Source organism: Pleurodeles waltl, chromosome 12, assembly GCF_031143425.1.
Source record: "Pleurodeles waltl isolate 20211129_DDA chromosome 12, aPleWal1.hap1.20221129, whole genome shotgun sequence".
Classification (NCBI taxonomy): domain Eukaryota; kingdom Metazoa; phylum Chordata; class Amphibia; order Caudata; family Salamandridae; genus Pleurodeles; species Pleurodeles waltl.
Window position 1 is genome coordinate 608,886,788 of NC_090451.1, and position 14,170 is coordinate 608,900,957.

At 40.9% G+C, this 14,170-nt stretch overlaps 1 protein-coding gene across 9 annotated transcripts in view; it reads right to left on the reverse strand.

Moving 5' to 3' along the window:
* Nucleotides 1–325: 325 nt before the first annotated feature.
* Nucleotides 326–14,170, reverse strand: part of ETV3 (ETS variant transcription factor 3) — a 78,309-nt gene continuing 64,464 nt past the window's right edge. For all 9 annotated transcript variants that reach the window (XM_069217883.1, XM_069217877.1, XM_069217884.1 and 6 more), the window contains one exon: nt 326–7,642. In XM_069217883.1, coding sequence (XP_069073984.1) covers nt 6,300–7,642 — 1,343 coding nt within the window. In that variant the 3' untranslated portion in view covers nt 326–6,299. The remainder of the gene's footprint in view (nt 7,643–14,170) is intronic.

Genomic DNA, 14,170 nt, shown 5'->3' on the forward strand with positions numbered 1-14,170 from the left:
CTGTTCAGGTATTCTGGTTCTGTGTTGTGTAGGGCTGTGTATGTGTGCTTGAAGTCTGAATTGGCGGATGTATTTTCATCTCTCTCAAACTAATACACCAGCAGCAAACTGTCTGTGTGATTTCACCTTTAATATTTCCAGGTTGATAAAATTACTACTGTTATATTTAGGCAAAATTGACATTTTCTTACAACAACTAGAGACAATGTGGTTCGTAAAGCATGCTATTGAAATGGCTCCTTTAGAAGCAGTTTGCAAACAAAACTGCAATCATACCCATCGTTATGTCAATCAACTGCCAAGCAAACAAAATAAAAATGAAGTCTTTTCTTGAGAATATTTTTTTTATTTTTAGCTTTTAATTAATGAGGTAAAATACTTTACTTTCAAATTTCATACAAAATACAGAGCTATCAGATACCCCTGGGGAAAATATGTATATTATACATATAATTCTCTATAACATTACATCATATATATATAATATATATGCCAAAAATGTTTTTTTTTCTTTAACAGTTGATAGAAAGTGGAACGTCTAAAGGCACTGCACAAACGGGAGTTAAGAAACTACTTTACATTTTTATGTACATATAAACACATTATTCAGCTACAATGGACTCTGATAACTCGATTACCCAGCCATTATTCATAAGTATGCGCCTGTAATCCTTGTTGAGTCATAACTCTAAACACAATTATTTCAAGAACATGCACAAACAAAATATTTAAAAATAATTTCTAGTCAAGGTTTTAAACACCAACTAAACAGTTAAACAAAAATCTGATTTAAATGTAATTAAACCCAAAACACTTGCCTCGTTTGATTTATTTAAAATATCAGAAATCACTACAAATTAATACATAATAATGGAATAAATAAGATCAAAGGGAATCAACCCATACCTGTGAGCCATTTGCAAAGTCAGATTTGCTGTTGAAGGTGCAGTAAGCAGCATTGTAGGACCTGGGCTCCACCCTACTCGCCAAACCAAATCACAAACATGGATGTTCTTCGACACTAACAAGTCTGCCCGTGTTTTCCACTCAGTCCCTCTGAATTAGTATTTGGTAATTGGTTTTATACAATTAAAATATTTTAGAAATAAAGTTGCTAACAAACGCAGAGAGGAGGAAGCACATGTGGCTCATGATCACATGACGTTGAGGGCTCCAATCAACTAAAATCTGAAGAGATGGCGTTTCCAGTGTTTCCCACGTAAAAACCACCTGGCAATGGGGACTCCAAGCTCTTTGGATGAATTTTATAAAAAATCCCTTTCTCCAACCAGTAGACTGAGGTGCTGATGTTTTTTAAAGTCAATATAGTTGCTAACAGTAAGGTAACAACATACTGTGATATCCTTTGAAGAAATTCAAATATTACCATAGTTGGGTGTTTCGTAATAATTTAGACACACTTCGGTTTTAAAATACTCATTAAATTAATTTCTCCGCCATGGAGCACACTTGTTGACTACCTTTTTATGTGCTCCTCATCAACTGGATAATAAAAAAGCAGCAAAGAAAAATTATGCTGTTTGCTTCCGTGTGCATCTGGTTAGATGAGACGGGTAAATACATGGACATCCACATGCATTCCCACCACTACGCTTTCTAAAGTCATGGGGTGACATTTGATCAGGAAGAGCCTAGCTTCAAATCCCAGTGGTATCAATAGTGCTTTGAATGTCTCACGGGGGTAATCGTAAAAAAGAATAGGACGCTACACTACATAAACTTTTTTTTCTTTAAGGAACTACCAGTTCCTTGCCTAGCTTCTTAGATAAAACCAAAGCATTTCCCTGAACGTGGTCCAATGATCACAGTTCACCATTAAAAAACAGAAGAACATCTTTCACCATGGACTCCTCTGCCTAAGCAGATTGCATTAGTTGCGCTATAGATAATCTAAGTATTTTTTTCAACTGGAACAGCAGGTACACAATGTGGCACTTGAGTATTGTCTGGTTAGAAAATAAGCAGCGTTGCTAAAGGCCTCTGGAATCTATTCCTGAGTAATCCTGACACCTGGTGGCCAATTACATTTCTTCAGGCCTCCCAAAACTTTAGGGACGGTAAAAAGTAGCGTTCCCAAATGCATCAGATGGGTAAGCTTAGTCTCTCCAAGATCGGTCACCCATTACACAAAACAGGAATTGAAGAAAATAGACAAAAGAAGTGAAGGACATTTTTAGTACGACACCCTAAAAAATAGATATAAAATGGATAAAAACAAATCTTGCCAAATAGAAGCACCACAAAGGACAATGGAGGCAAAAATACCAACTCGCAAGCGATCAGTACAAAACTGAAGTAGTCTGCCAAGCAATTTGTGCACATTTTTTACAATCCGAACAAATTAACTGAACCCAATACTTTGGTACAAGTGCCCCTTCTTTGGGAACGAACGAGAAAGTAGTAGACTATAGACAAAGAGTCAGCCTGTTAGATGGCCCTTGGAGGTTGTTTTCACAACCACGAAATACATTAGGTCTACACGAATTAAAAGCACGCACGATACATGCATAGCAAGGAAAGTTCGCAACCATTTTTTTTTTTGTTTATAACGTATCATGTTGACAAGAACGCAGACGCTCCAGGAAACATTAAAAAAAAAAAAAAGTAGCTGTTGCAAGGCAGTCTTATTCTTTCTTACTTTACAATACTGACCTTCCAGATCAAAAATGTCGAATATGTCCAAGAGTGACAAAAAACAACCAGATGTATACAGATTGGGTTTACCTAATAATAATAATAATAATAATAATAATAATGTATGCAGCCAGTATTAAATCATTTATATCTGCGAGGGATCCTCTGGGATCACCACAAACGCGACTGAGCTAAACGGACAGTCAACAGCTGCTTTGTTAAAGTGTGGACTAATACAGGTAAGAGACCACTAGCAAAAGTTGACCCGTTTTCTCAGAGTTCCAGTTTCCGACGGTTACTTGTAAACTAACATGTAGAAGCAAAATGATCGAAGAAGGAAACGAACGAAATCGCACAGCAAGAGACTAGTGGCATGTCACCTTCTTTGTCCCAGGACAAAGGATTGGGTGGGAGGGATTTTGCGTGTAGAGAAACTGGATTCCATATGCTGTAAAATCTATTAAAGTGTTAATATGAGGCCACGCATACAAGCATTCCTGGAGCTTTTACCATGTTTTTTGGTGATTGTTACTTATTTCTGTATCAAAAAAGCAGCTCGAAGTGTCGAAAAGTATTTTCAGGAAATTCAAGTGAATAATGCACTTCAGTACTCGGTGAAGTAGAATGGCCATGTTTTCCGGATGATGGTCAGCAAGTAAGTGTGCTGCATACTCTGTGAATAAAGTATGACAACTTGCAACGCTTCCCAGGATGCAGATAACTGATGGGTAATATTTGGAAATGAAGAGCGATGTACACTGAACAACAAGGAATGGGGTGGTGTACCAAAAATGTGGCTATTTGTCTTACGATTAAGCACCCTAGGTAGACGTCGAATGGGGTTGACCTTGGTAAAGCCATGGCATTCAACAGACAGCTAGAATATCTACTACAGAGCTTTGCCAGTTCAAATATCTCAACTTGAAGACACCCAACCACTGTGAAGCCTTGCAGAAGAAGATCCCAATAACTTCATAAGAAAAACTGCCAATGACAAGCCACTCTTTCCCGAGTTGAAATGAAAGCCAAGAAGTGCTGATATTTTCATATGACAACTTTGTGTTACACACACTTTTGTTTTTTTAATAAATGATGCCCAAGCTCTGAATTTACTTCCAGGTACATCAGGCTTCGGTGCAAGCCTCATGCAGGACAGTAATAATAATTAAAACCCTTCAGCTCTAACCCAAAAGGAGTATAAAACAGGCTCCCTGCAATCTAACCTGAAATGGTTTGCAACGCGATGGGAACTGAGGGACAAACTAATTTACTTAGTTTAATCCCACTTTCTGTAATACTGTAATTTTTATTGATAAAATCCCAATTGCTTTCTCAATTAATTCAAACCCAGCTCTTTGGCACCGCGCCATCTTCAATTCTAGCCTCTTCATAGAGGAAGATTTTAATCTGCGCACAATCACAACAGCGTTGCTTCTCAGTCTTTAGAACTTGCTTTGTTTCTTTTCATCGGACATCTTGGCTAATGTTTAAAATTAACTGAAAGGTAACAATGAAGAAGTGAGAAGTTCAACATACTATCTGGTAAGTGCACACAAGCCTGAAATCCAGGCTCATAAGCTTCAAAAACGGTTTCCTCCCAATGACAATCCAGACACAATGCAGTACTAATACTCACAAGTAAGGCTTAACGGGATTACAAGCATGTACTACACAGTTTCTAAAAAGAAAGTAGAAACTCAATAACTGTACAAAATATATACACAAACGTCAAGCATAAACATGCCTGTTGCTGGTCAGAAAATACAAATCCCATGTGAATTCCTTGTCCATGAGGATGCCACATTCTGGAGCAAGCCTCGAATGTTTGCACTTATCTTGGTAAAATATGTATTACAAAAGCTTCAATCGTAAAATCAAATTACAATTCATATGGCCATTTTACACCCAACAAATATATTCAAAGCTGAAAGAGTTCCATTTCAAAAATATAGATTTTAAACACATTAAAGGCATTTGGTTAAATCCACTATGCAGAAAAAGATTTCCCTGCTCAGAATAGGATACGTGTTAAGCAAGGTAACAAGAAGAAACCAAACTATTCTACAAAAGCTAACATAAGGCATTTTCATCATAGATGCATACATGCACAAGCAGTACAGGCAGACTGCAGGCCATACTAATGCGCCCGCAGCTAAGGGAGTGCTCATTTGTTCGTAAAACACATCTCAAACCAAGGTGATTTGTCTATAGGGTATTTATAAAGAATGCATTATTTTTGGTTAGTAGAGAAAGGGAGATTGAGTATTTAATGCTTTCGTGGCACCCTACCTTGCTGGGCTCAAGTGGAATGTAGTGCATCAACTGGACTGAGACTTTACCTCTAGTGAAGGCATTACAAAGGCACATTTTTTTTCTGATGGCGTTAAAGAGAAACATGGTTTAAAGCTAAAAGTCTTGTAAAGAAACAAGAACATCTTAAATGACGATTTGCCATTCCTAGCTGTAAATAGATAGCATAGCTCAAGTTTCCGAACCTGCATTCTTGTAGTGCCATGCTCCCTGCAGGCAAGATCATGGATTGCGCTCCCACAAGTTGAAAAGGAAAGACTGGTTCCATTCGCACAATAAATCTACGAGGTATGTAACAAAAGCAGAGCTAAGTTGCAACCTGGAATAATGCTTTTTTCAGTGTGCCTTTTATCTTTAAATACAAATAGCAACTGGTTTGATAAGTGCATATCAAGTTTCAAGAAATCAGGTTAAACCTTTAGCTGGATTTCTCAAAGAAGGGCGAGGGGTAGGGGTAAAGGCACAAAGCTACACCTTGTGCCACACAACAGCTCAGGGTATCAACATAGCTACTATGCACTCGTACACTATTTAGTGAGTCATCACTTGCTAAACAAAAAGGAATCCTCTTACATGAACATAAGCAGATACCAAGGGGTAATGCGGGAGTAAGCTTGCTTTGTTTATTCCAGTAATTGAGACATCAACCTCGGGGGTGGCCTCAACTGCACAGCACCTACTTCGATCTAAATTAGTGCGGGAATAGCGTTATTGCTCAGTTAATTTAGCTGGACCACCACGCCAATACTAGTTTCGCCAATAATGGCTCTGAAAAATAATCAAACCGACTGAATTAGGATTAAATGTGCATTTTACTGGTTTGACGGCCTTGATGAAGGATTACTTTTCTAAAAGGATCCTTAAAATGCTAAATTGGAAAATGTACTAGCAGTATCAAATTTGCTGTGATCTAATGTAAGTTAAGCTCATTAACAAGTGTTCATTACATGAAGTACAATACATTCTCACTGGAAAGTATTGTTTAACAGTTTGAATTTTTTTCTCATGGAAATCCATCATCGAAGGATAAAGTAACAAGCCTACAACTATCCTACCCATGATAGTAAAATCACCAAATACTATAAGCAAATTATTGAGGACACCTAGTGCCAATAATGTCACTAACTCCAACATCCAAACATTAGCATTAACATTCGTTTTGAAGCCTAATCTTACAATTCAGAAGAGGCGGAATCTGCTGACTGCATCTCGCCAGAAATTACAAATTAACCTGCAATAACACCAACTGATCCCAGCCTCTTTTGCTCAGAAATACTATTACATGGGAAATCATCAGATTATACTGTAAACACATGGTTCTATGTAAACTTGTTCTAGGTATCAGAAGTGACAGCTGCCTTAGTCTCTACCATAATTGGTGGTGATTGAAGGTCAAAGTAGCTGAATTTGCCATTCTCTCTCTGCTCCAAGTTCTCTGCTTGCCAGTCCTCAATCCAGCGTCGTTTATGGCGCAATTTTGGTGGGATTGCAGAGTCATCTTTCTTTTCTGGGATTGTGTTTTCTGCTGGTGCATCTATCGGAGGACGTTCCCCTCTTTCGGTCTCACCTTGGACAATCAAGGTCTGCGTTACTGGATTCTGATCTTGAGCAACCACATTCTGGCCCTGAGTTATGACGGTCTGGGTTTTAGTTATGACGGTCTGGCTTTGAGTGGTCATGGTTTGGGAGGTCCTTGGGGTGGGAGTCAGAACTGTAGTTGGCCAGGATGGGACATCTGGCCTTGCAAAAAATGGTTCTTTTTTCTCTTGATAGGAAAACACCACATCTTTCCTCTGGCCTGATAAGAAAATAGGGTCTTCTTTTTCTAGAGGTGTTGGATCTGGTGACAGGTTTTCAAGCTCCTCCTCTTCATGCCCGCTGCTATCCCCGCTTATTGCAGAGTTTGGGCTCTCAGGATCCTCGTCAGACACAGGCTCCATTTTCATTCTTGGTGCAACAGGTTGAATTTGGGGAACCGCTTGAGGTTCTTCCACACTTTCAAGTCGTTCTCTGTGTCTGCGTCCTAGAGGGGGTGCCTGGAGCTTAATAGGAAATGAAGGTGGCTCTTCAGGATGTATATGCCTATGTGGAGGTGGGATCATTAACCCTGGGTACCTGGGGAATGTCCTTGGACTCAGGTGATAGTTTAATACTGAGCAGGCTTGAGCTTGTAGGTAGTGTTTCATTTCATCTGGGTTGAAACTGAAGTAACTGCCACCTGGGAAAGCAGGACTTAACCCTGGTGAGGGACTGTAAGAAAAGACTGAAGGAGTCAGAGACAGAGCTGGGGATAGTGGGATGTTTAGAACACCACGTCCTGGAAGAGGGGACAGAGAAAATGGACTGTGTGGCTCAGGATACATGCCAGGTCTCGAGTAGAGGGGAAACATGAGTTCTGGTTTGTGCTTTTGGTTTGCAATGCCAGCACCGCCCAAGGTGTTACGAGGACCAATCAGGTCAGCATTGTTGCGCCATTCTGTACGAAGGTCTTCTAACTCAGATGGGATAGGTTTTCCATCACTTGCGTCATTCAAAGATTCATGGCTTGATTGGCCAATTGAACCACCTGAGTATCGGTGTGCATGCGCATCTTCATTGGGAGAGTCGACATCCAATGGTGGGAAATGGAAGCGTGATGATGCAGTAGGAATAGGAGGAGCACTCTGGGGAACATTACCTATGGGAATAGTAAACAAATTTCAATTAAGATTACAAAAAGAAAACCTAAAGCAAGCTAAAATTTTGACAATTATGGACTTTAATATACTAGGCCATTACTCCAAACATAAAATTAATGCTTTCATAAATTCAAAAGATCAATCGCTTCCAAGTATGTTTAATTGAAACATTGATGCTAAGGTGTTCAGGAACTATAACAAATGCATTTACCGTTTATTACGAAGAGGGTGTCAATGTAGGGCCTCAGATTTATTTCATAAATATGCTTCAATTGTTTGTAAAGTACTTTAAACCAAAGGTTATCAATGTGTAAGACAAACATTTCAGTTTAACAGAGATTCGCATTCTTAGTGGACTAACATTGGTCAATTTCATTTTTCTTGACGCTGTTAAACTGGTTTGTTCTTGGAGTTGTTCACATCTAAGTTATAATTTAGATGACTCAAAAAAGAATGGAGTTTCCTCCTACATTCATTTAGGCACTGACAAGGTGCATCTGCATTACAATGCAGATACTTAGGCGCAGGTTAAGTACGGGTCGGTAGGAGGCTGGAATAGGTGTGCATGGTTTATTAGTGGTGTGTGATTTTTTTTTTTTTATTTAATTAGGGCACAGAAGTACCGTAAACAAAAAAGGGAAATGCAGATAAAAAATATATATATACACACACATATATACAACACAGTGGCATCCACCACTGTGTGTATGCATGACTCCACCACATTTTCAAACAAAAAGATATTTTTTGATTTGCCAATAAGACGTTAGTAAATTGCCCGTTTTTATGGAAATTTCTCTGACTCAGCAACGGTTCGGCATGACAAGTTTCATGAAGATCAGTCCAGAGGTAAAAAGGTAATAAGTATGTGGCTTAGCTTGGATGGTAGGTAGGGTGCTTCACCACTTCTGCAGGTCAAGTGCTGGGCCTGATTACATTTGTAAGTAATCTGCCACGAATATATAGAACTCAAGTCACAAAGCATATTTTTTGTTTTGTGTCAATCCTTTTCGTAGTTTTTGATGTATTAGCGTTTAAAAAAGGTGCAATGTACATTTTTTTTTCTAGAAAGCACCCTGTTAAATAATCCTGCATAACATTTGTCTATGTGTTTTATGAAACATCGAAATAACTTGATATGATAATTTTTTGAGCTTGCAAATACCCAGACAGAGTGCTTTTGTGACACAGACTGAAGAAGTACTCAGAGGATGCGCCGAACTGGTAAACAGGTAGGGCTTGTGTAGCTACGCAAACTGCAAGATCGCTTGCCCGGCAGGATTTACAATTTTAAGTTATGCACAGAGTTAGCTAAACTAGATCCGAGTGTTCTATATGATAGACAGTGGGAAAAAACATTGGTCAAGTGCATATGTGAAGGTAAAAAGATGGCTTTATGGCAGAGGCAAAGAACTTTGAAGATGCATCAGAGACAGAAATCCAATGAAGGAATTTAGGGTGGTAAAAAAAAGGACGAGGTGTGTTGCCGCATTCTGCAATTATACTAGCTCAGATTAGATAGATAAATGGTCCAACTAAGGATTTGCAAAAGTATTCAGGAAGCAAAAAAGAGAATTTTCCTTAAGATCCTAATGAGAGGCAAATTGGTAGTAGAAAGTTTACAAATGTAGGTAGGAGGAGGAGAGTTTGGTACCAAACGTGATGCTGATGTTTTGGGGTGAGTTGAAAGGGATTGTAGCTGAGCTGAACTAGCACTTGTCCAGGGTGAGGTTTCAAGAAAAATAAGCACATGAGAGACTGAATATTATCGGAAGAAGTCTAACTGAGCTCGTCCAAGTTGGGACCATAATCAAAAGTCCTTGAATAGAAACAGATTGATTACTGTCAAGATGAAAGGATCAGCTGTCACCTGCATAACAGTAAAAACAGATAACGGAAGAGTGGATAAGGGGAGCAAGAAGAGAGATGTAAATGGTAAATGAGGTAGTCATAGATGTAGACAGTTCAAATGTTTTTGGGAAGAACAACTAAACATAGTTTTATCTTCTATTTAGCACCTACAACGGATCCTCAAATGACAGCCTACAGCTCATCGACTGTGAAGTCTCCTCAAAGATTCATGTAGAGTATAACAATGGTTTGGATCAAAAAGCACAGTAAGAGTAACATTTAAATCCACGTTAGTGACGGAACCATCCAGGGAGGTATGGCCCTCGAGGCCTTCCACAAAGGTTTAAATGACAGGGACCCTAATAAAATGGACACACATTAGATGAATTTCACTGCATTTTGGACAATGACTGTCTCCTCCTCTTTGGACAATCAGCTGCAGCTAATACAAATGAACACCATACAGTTCGTTATTGACTCTCTGTACTTCAAAGCTTCATTCTGAGGTTGATCATCTTCCTCCCATCCAATCACAAGATGTTAGCTGGATCTATCGCACTTACTTGCAAGGCACCTCAGATTTTGCATTTAAAACATGTAATTTATATGTGGAACTACAAAGTAACTTGGGGGAGGCTGGGTTATCCTTATATGCAGATAATATGCATCTTCATTAAAAACAATTCTCATTTCACAACCTACACATTGCTAAAGCTGCCACTCTAAACTGCAGAAATATATGTCTGAATTTCAGAAATGCATACACAATTCTGTTCAGAGTGTTGTTTTCAAGTTACCCGGTAGAATAATCTTTGCCTCGTGCCATTGATTATGTGTAACCAATCTGTTATATTAACTAAATGAAGAGGATATTCAATCTGCTGTATTACAATTGATATAAATCAAAATAGTTTTTTTTTTAATTTAGCACATCCTCAATAAAACCCCAACAAGTATAACAAGATTACAAATAATTCTACATTTTATACTTAGATCAACTCTAAGCCTATTAGGATGGTACAGGTACTTTATTTAGAAGGTGTAGAATTTAGACTCAAATTTCAAAGTAGCGTTTAACATATATTGTTATCTAGCCACACTCCCCTCAAAACAAACTGCTGTTACAAATGAAATATAAATGTTATAAACAAAATAAAAGAAGTCAAAATTATTAAAGTACATACTTGCATCAGACTGACGACTCACCAAAACAATCTCATTTGCAATGAATAAACTGAAATAAACCAAGTCACATGGCCTTAAGTGTGTATATTATTTAGGCCTACGAAATTCAAGTTGAGAGCAAAAATACAATCTCAAGATCTACTCACCATTCATTTTATTTATTTTTTATGTATTTAGTTTTACACAAACATCGTGTAATCCAGATACCTGGTCTTATTCCAGATGGACTACTGGCATCTTAGTGAGCCTTTTAAAGTCCTCTTTAGAGTCACCTAAAGCAGACTTGCAAACAGCCTTCATTGAGCTTTGTACAAGAAAATGTAATCACTTAAAAAAAAATTAAAGGTTTCCCCCAGACTAAAATCCAAACTGGTCTGCAACACTTTTAAAGTAATCCACTAACAACACACTGTATCTTCGAACGATCCATTAAAAATCTGGGAGCATAAAATGAGGAAGGCTGCAGCTCATTTAGATTCAGAACACAAGTCTGCTTACTCATTTACAGTGGTAGCTGTTGAATTAAATCGCCTTCACGAATGACCACAGATGATTAGCGTCTCTTCTCATCTTCTATACCTCTACCAGATTCCTCAACTTCCCATCCCTGGTGCTTAGGAAAGTACCATCTTGCCTGGCATGTTACCCCCATATTTCACTGTATAGATGTTATTTTAGTGTATGTCACTGGGACCCTGCCAGCCAGGGCCCCAGTGCTCATAAGTGTGCCCTGTATGTGTTCCCTGTGTGATGACTAACTGTCTCACTGAGGCTCTGCTAACCAGAACCTCAGTGGTTATGCTCTCTCTGCTTTCCAAATTGTCACTAACAGGCTAGTGACCAATTTCACCAATTCACATTGGCTTACTGGAACACCCTTATAATTCCCTAGAATATGGTACTGAGGTACCCAGGGTATTGTGGTTCCAGGAGATCCCTATAGGCTGCAGCATTTCTTTTGCCACCCATAGGGAGCTCTGACAATTCTTACACAGGCCTGCTACTGCAGCCTGAGTGAAATAACGTCCATGTTATTTCACAGCCATTTACCACTGCACTTAAGTAACTTATAAGTCACCTATATGTCTAACCTTTACCTGGTAAAGGTTGGGTGCTAAGTTACTTAGTGTGTGGGCACCCTGGCACTAGCCAAGGTGCTCCCACATTGTTCAGGGCAAATTCCCCGGACTTTGTGAGTGCGGGGACACCATTACACACGTGCACTATACATAGGTCACTACCTATATGTAGCTTCACAATGGTAACTCCGAATATGGCCATGTAACATGTCTATGATCATGGAATTGCCCCCTCTAAGCCATTCTGGCATTGTTGGTACAATCCCATGATCCCACGGGTCTGTAGCTCAGACCCGGGTACTGCCAAACTGCCTTTTCAGGGGTTTCACTGCAGCTGCTGCTGCGGCCAACCCCTCAGACAGGTTTCTGCCCTCCTGGGGTCCAGCCAGGCTTGGCCCAGGAAGGCAGAACCCATGGACTTCCACAGAGAGAGGGTGGTACACCCTCTCCCTTTGGAAAAAAGGTGTCAGGGCTGGGGAGGAGGAGCCTCCCCCAGCCTCTGGAAATGCTTTGATGGGCACAAATGGTGCCCATCTCTGCATAAGCCAGTCTACACCGGTTCAGGGATCCCCAGCCCTGCTCTGGAGCGAAACTGGACAAAGGAAAGGAGAGTGACCACTCCCCTGACATGCACCTCCCAGGGGAGGTGCCCAGAGCTCCTCCAGTGTGCTCCAGACCTCTGCCATCTTGGAAACAGAGGTGCTGCTGGCACACTGGACTGCTCTGAGTGGCCAGTGCCAGCAGGTGACGTCAGAGACTCCTTCTGATAGGTCTTACCTGTGTTGCTAGCCTATCCTTCTGCCTAGGTAGCCAAACCTCCTTTTCTGGCTATTTCGGGTCTCTGCTTTGGGGGATTCTTTAGATAACGAATGCAAGAGCTCATCAGAGTTCCTCTGCATCTCTCTCTTCACCTTCTGCCAAAGGATCGACCGCTGACTGCTCAGGACGCCTGCAAAACTGCAACAAAGTAGCAAAGACGACTACTGCAACCTTGTATCGCTGATCCTGCTGCTTTCTCGCCTGTTTCCTGGTGGTGCATGCTCTGGGGGTAGCCTGCCTCCTTCTTGCACCAGGAGCTCTGAAGAAATCTCCTGTGGGACGACGGAATCCTGCCCCTGCAACCGCAGGCAACAAAAGACTGCATCACCAGTCCTCTGGGTCCCCTCTCAGCATGACGAGCGTGGTCCCTGGAACTCATCAACTCTATCCAAGTGACTCCCACAGTCCAGTGACTCTTCAGTCCAAGTTTGGTGGAGGTAAGTCCTTGCCTCCCCACGCTAGACTGCATTGCTGGGTACCGCATGATTTGCAGCTGCTCCGGCTCCTGTGCACTCTTCCAGGATTTCCTTCGTGCACAGCCAAGCGTGGGTCCCCGACACTCTAATCTGCAGTGCACAACCTCCTGAGTTGTCCTCCGGTGTCGTGGGACTCCCTTTTGTGTCTTCGGGTGAGCTCCGGTTCACTCCTCTTCCAAGTGCCTGTTCCGGTACTTGTGCCGGTGCTGCCTGCTTCTGTGAGGGCTCCCTGACTTGCTGGTGTCCCCTCTGTCTCCTCATCCAAGTGGCGACACCCTGGTCCCTCCTGGGCCACAGCAGCAGGGACATCCATCCTCCAAAGGGGAAGTTCCTAGTCCTCTTCGTTCTTGCAGAATCCACAGCTTCTACCATCCGGTGGCAGCTTCTTTGCACCCTCAGCTGGCATTTCCTGGGCATCTGCTCACTCTCAACTTTGTCGCGACTCTTGGACTTGGTCCCCTTGTTCCACAGGTACTCTCGTCCGGAAATCCACTTTGGTTGCTTTGCTGGTGTTGGTCTTCCTTGCAGAATTCCCCTATCACGACTTCTGTGCTCTCTGGGGAACATAGGTGCACTTTACACCTACTTTTCAGGGTCTTGGGGTGGGCTATTTTTCTAACCCTCCCTGTTTTCTTACGAAAAGCCTCTACAAGCCTCTACAAGCTCACATAGGTTTGGGGTCCATTCGTGGTTCGCATTCCACTTTTGGAGTATATGGTTTGTGGTGCCCCTATACCTATGTGCTCCTATTGCAATTCACTGTAACTATACATTGCTTGCATTACTTCCTTTTGCTATTACTGCATATTTTTGGTATTGTGTACATATATCCTGTGTATATTTGGCATCCTCATACTGAGGGTACCCACTGAGATACTTTTGGCATATTGCCATAAAAATAAAGTACCTTTATTTTTAGTACTTCTGTGTATTGTGTTTTCTTATGATATTGTGCATATGACACCAGTGGTATAGTAGGAGCTTTGCATGTCTCCTAGTTCAGCCTAAGCTGCTCTGCTATAGCTACCTTCTATCAGCCTAAGCTGCTAGAAACACCTCTTCTACACTAATAAGGGATAACTGGACCTGGTACAGAGTGTAAGTACCCCTTGGTACC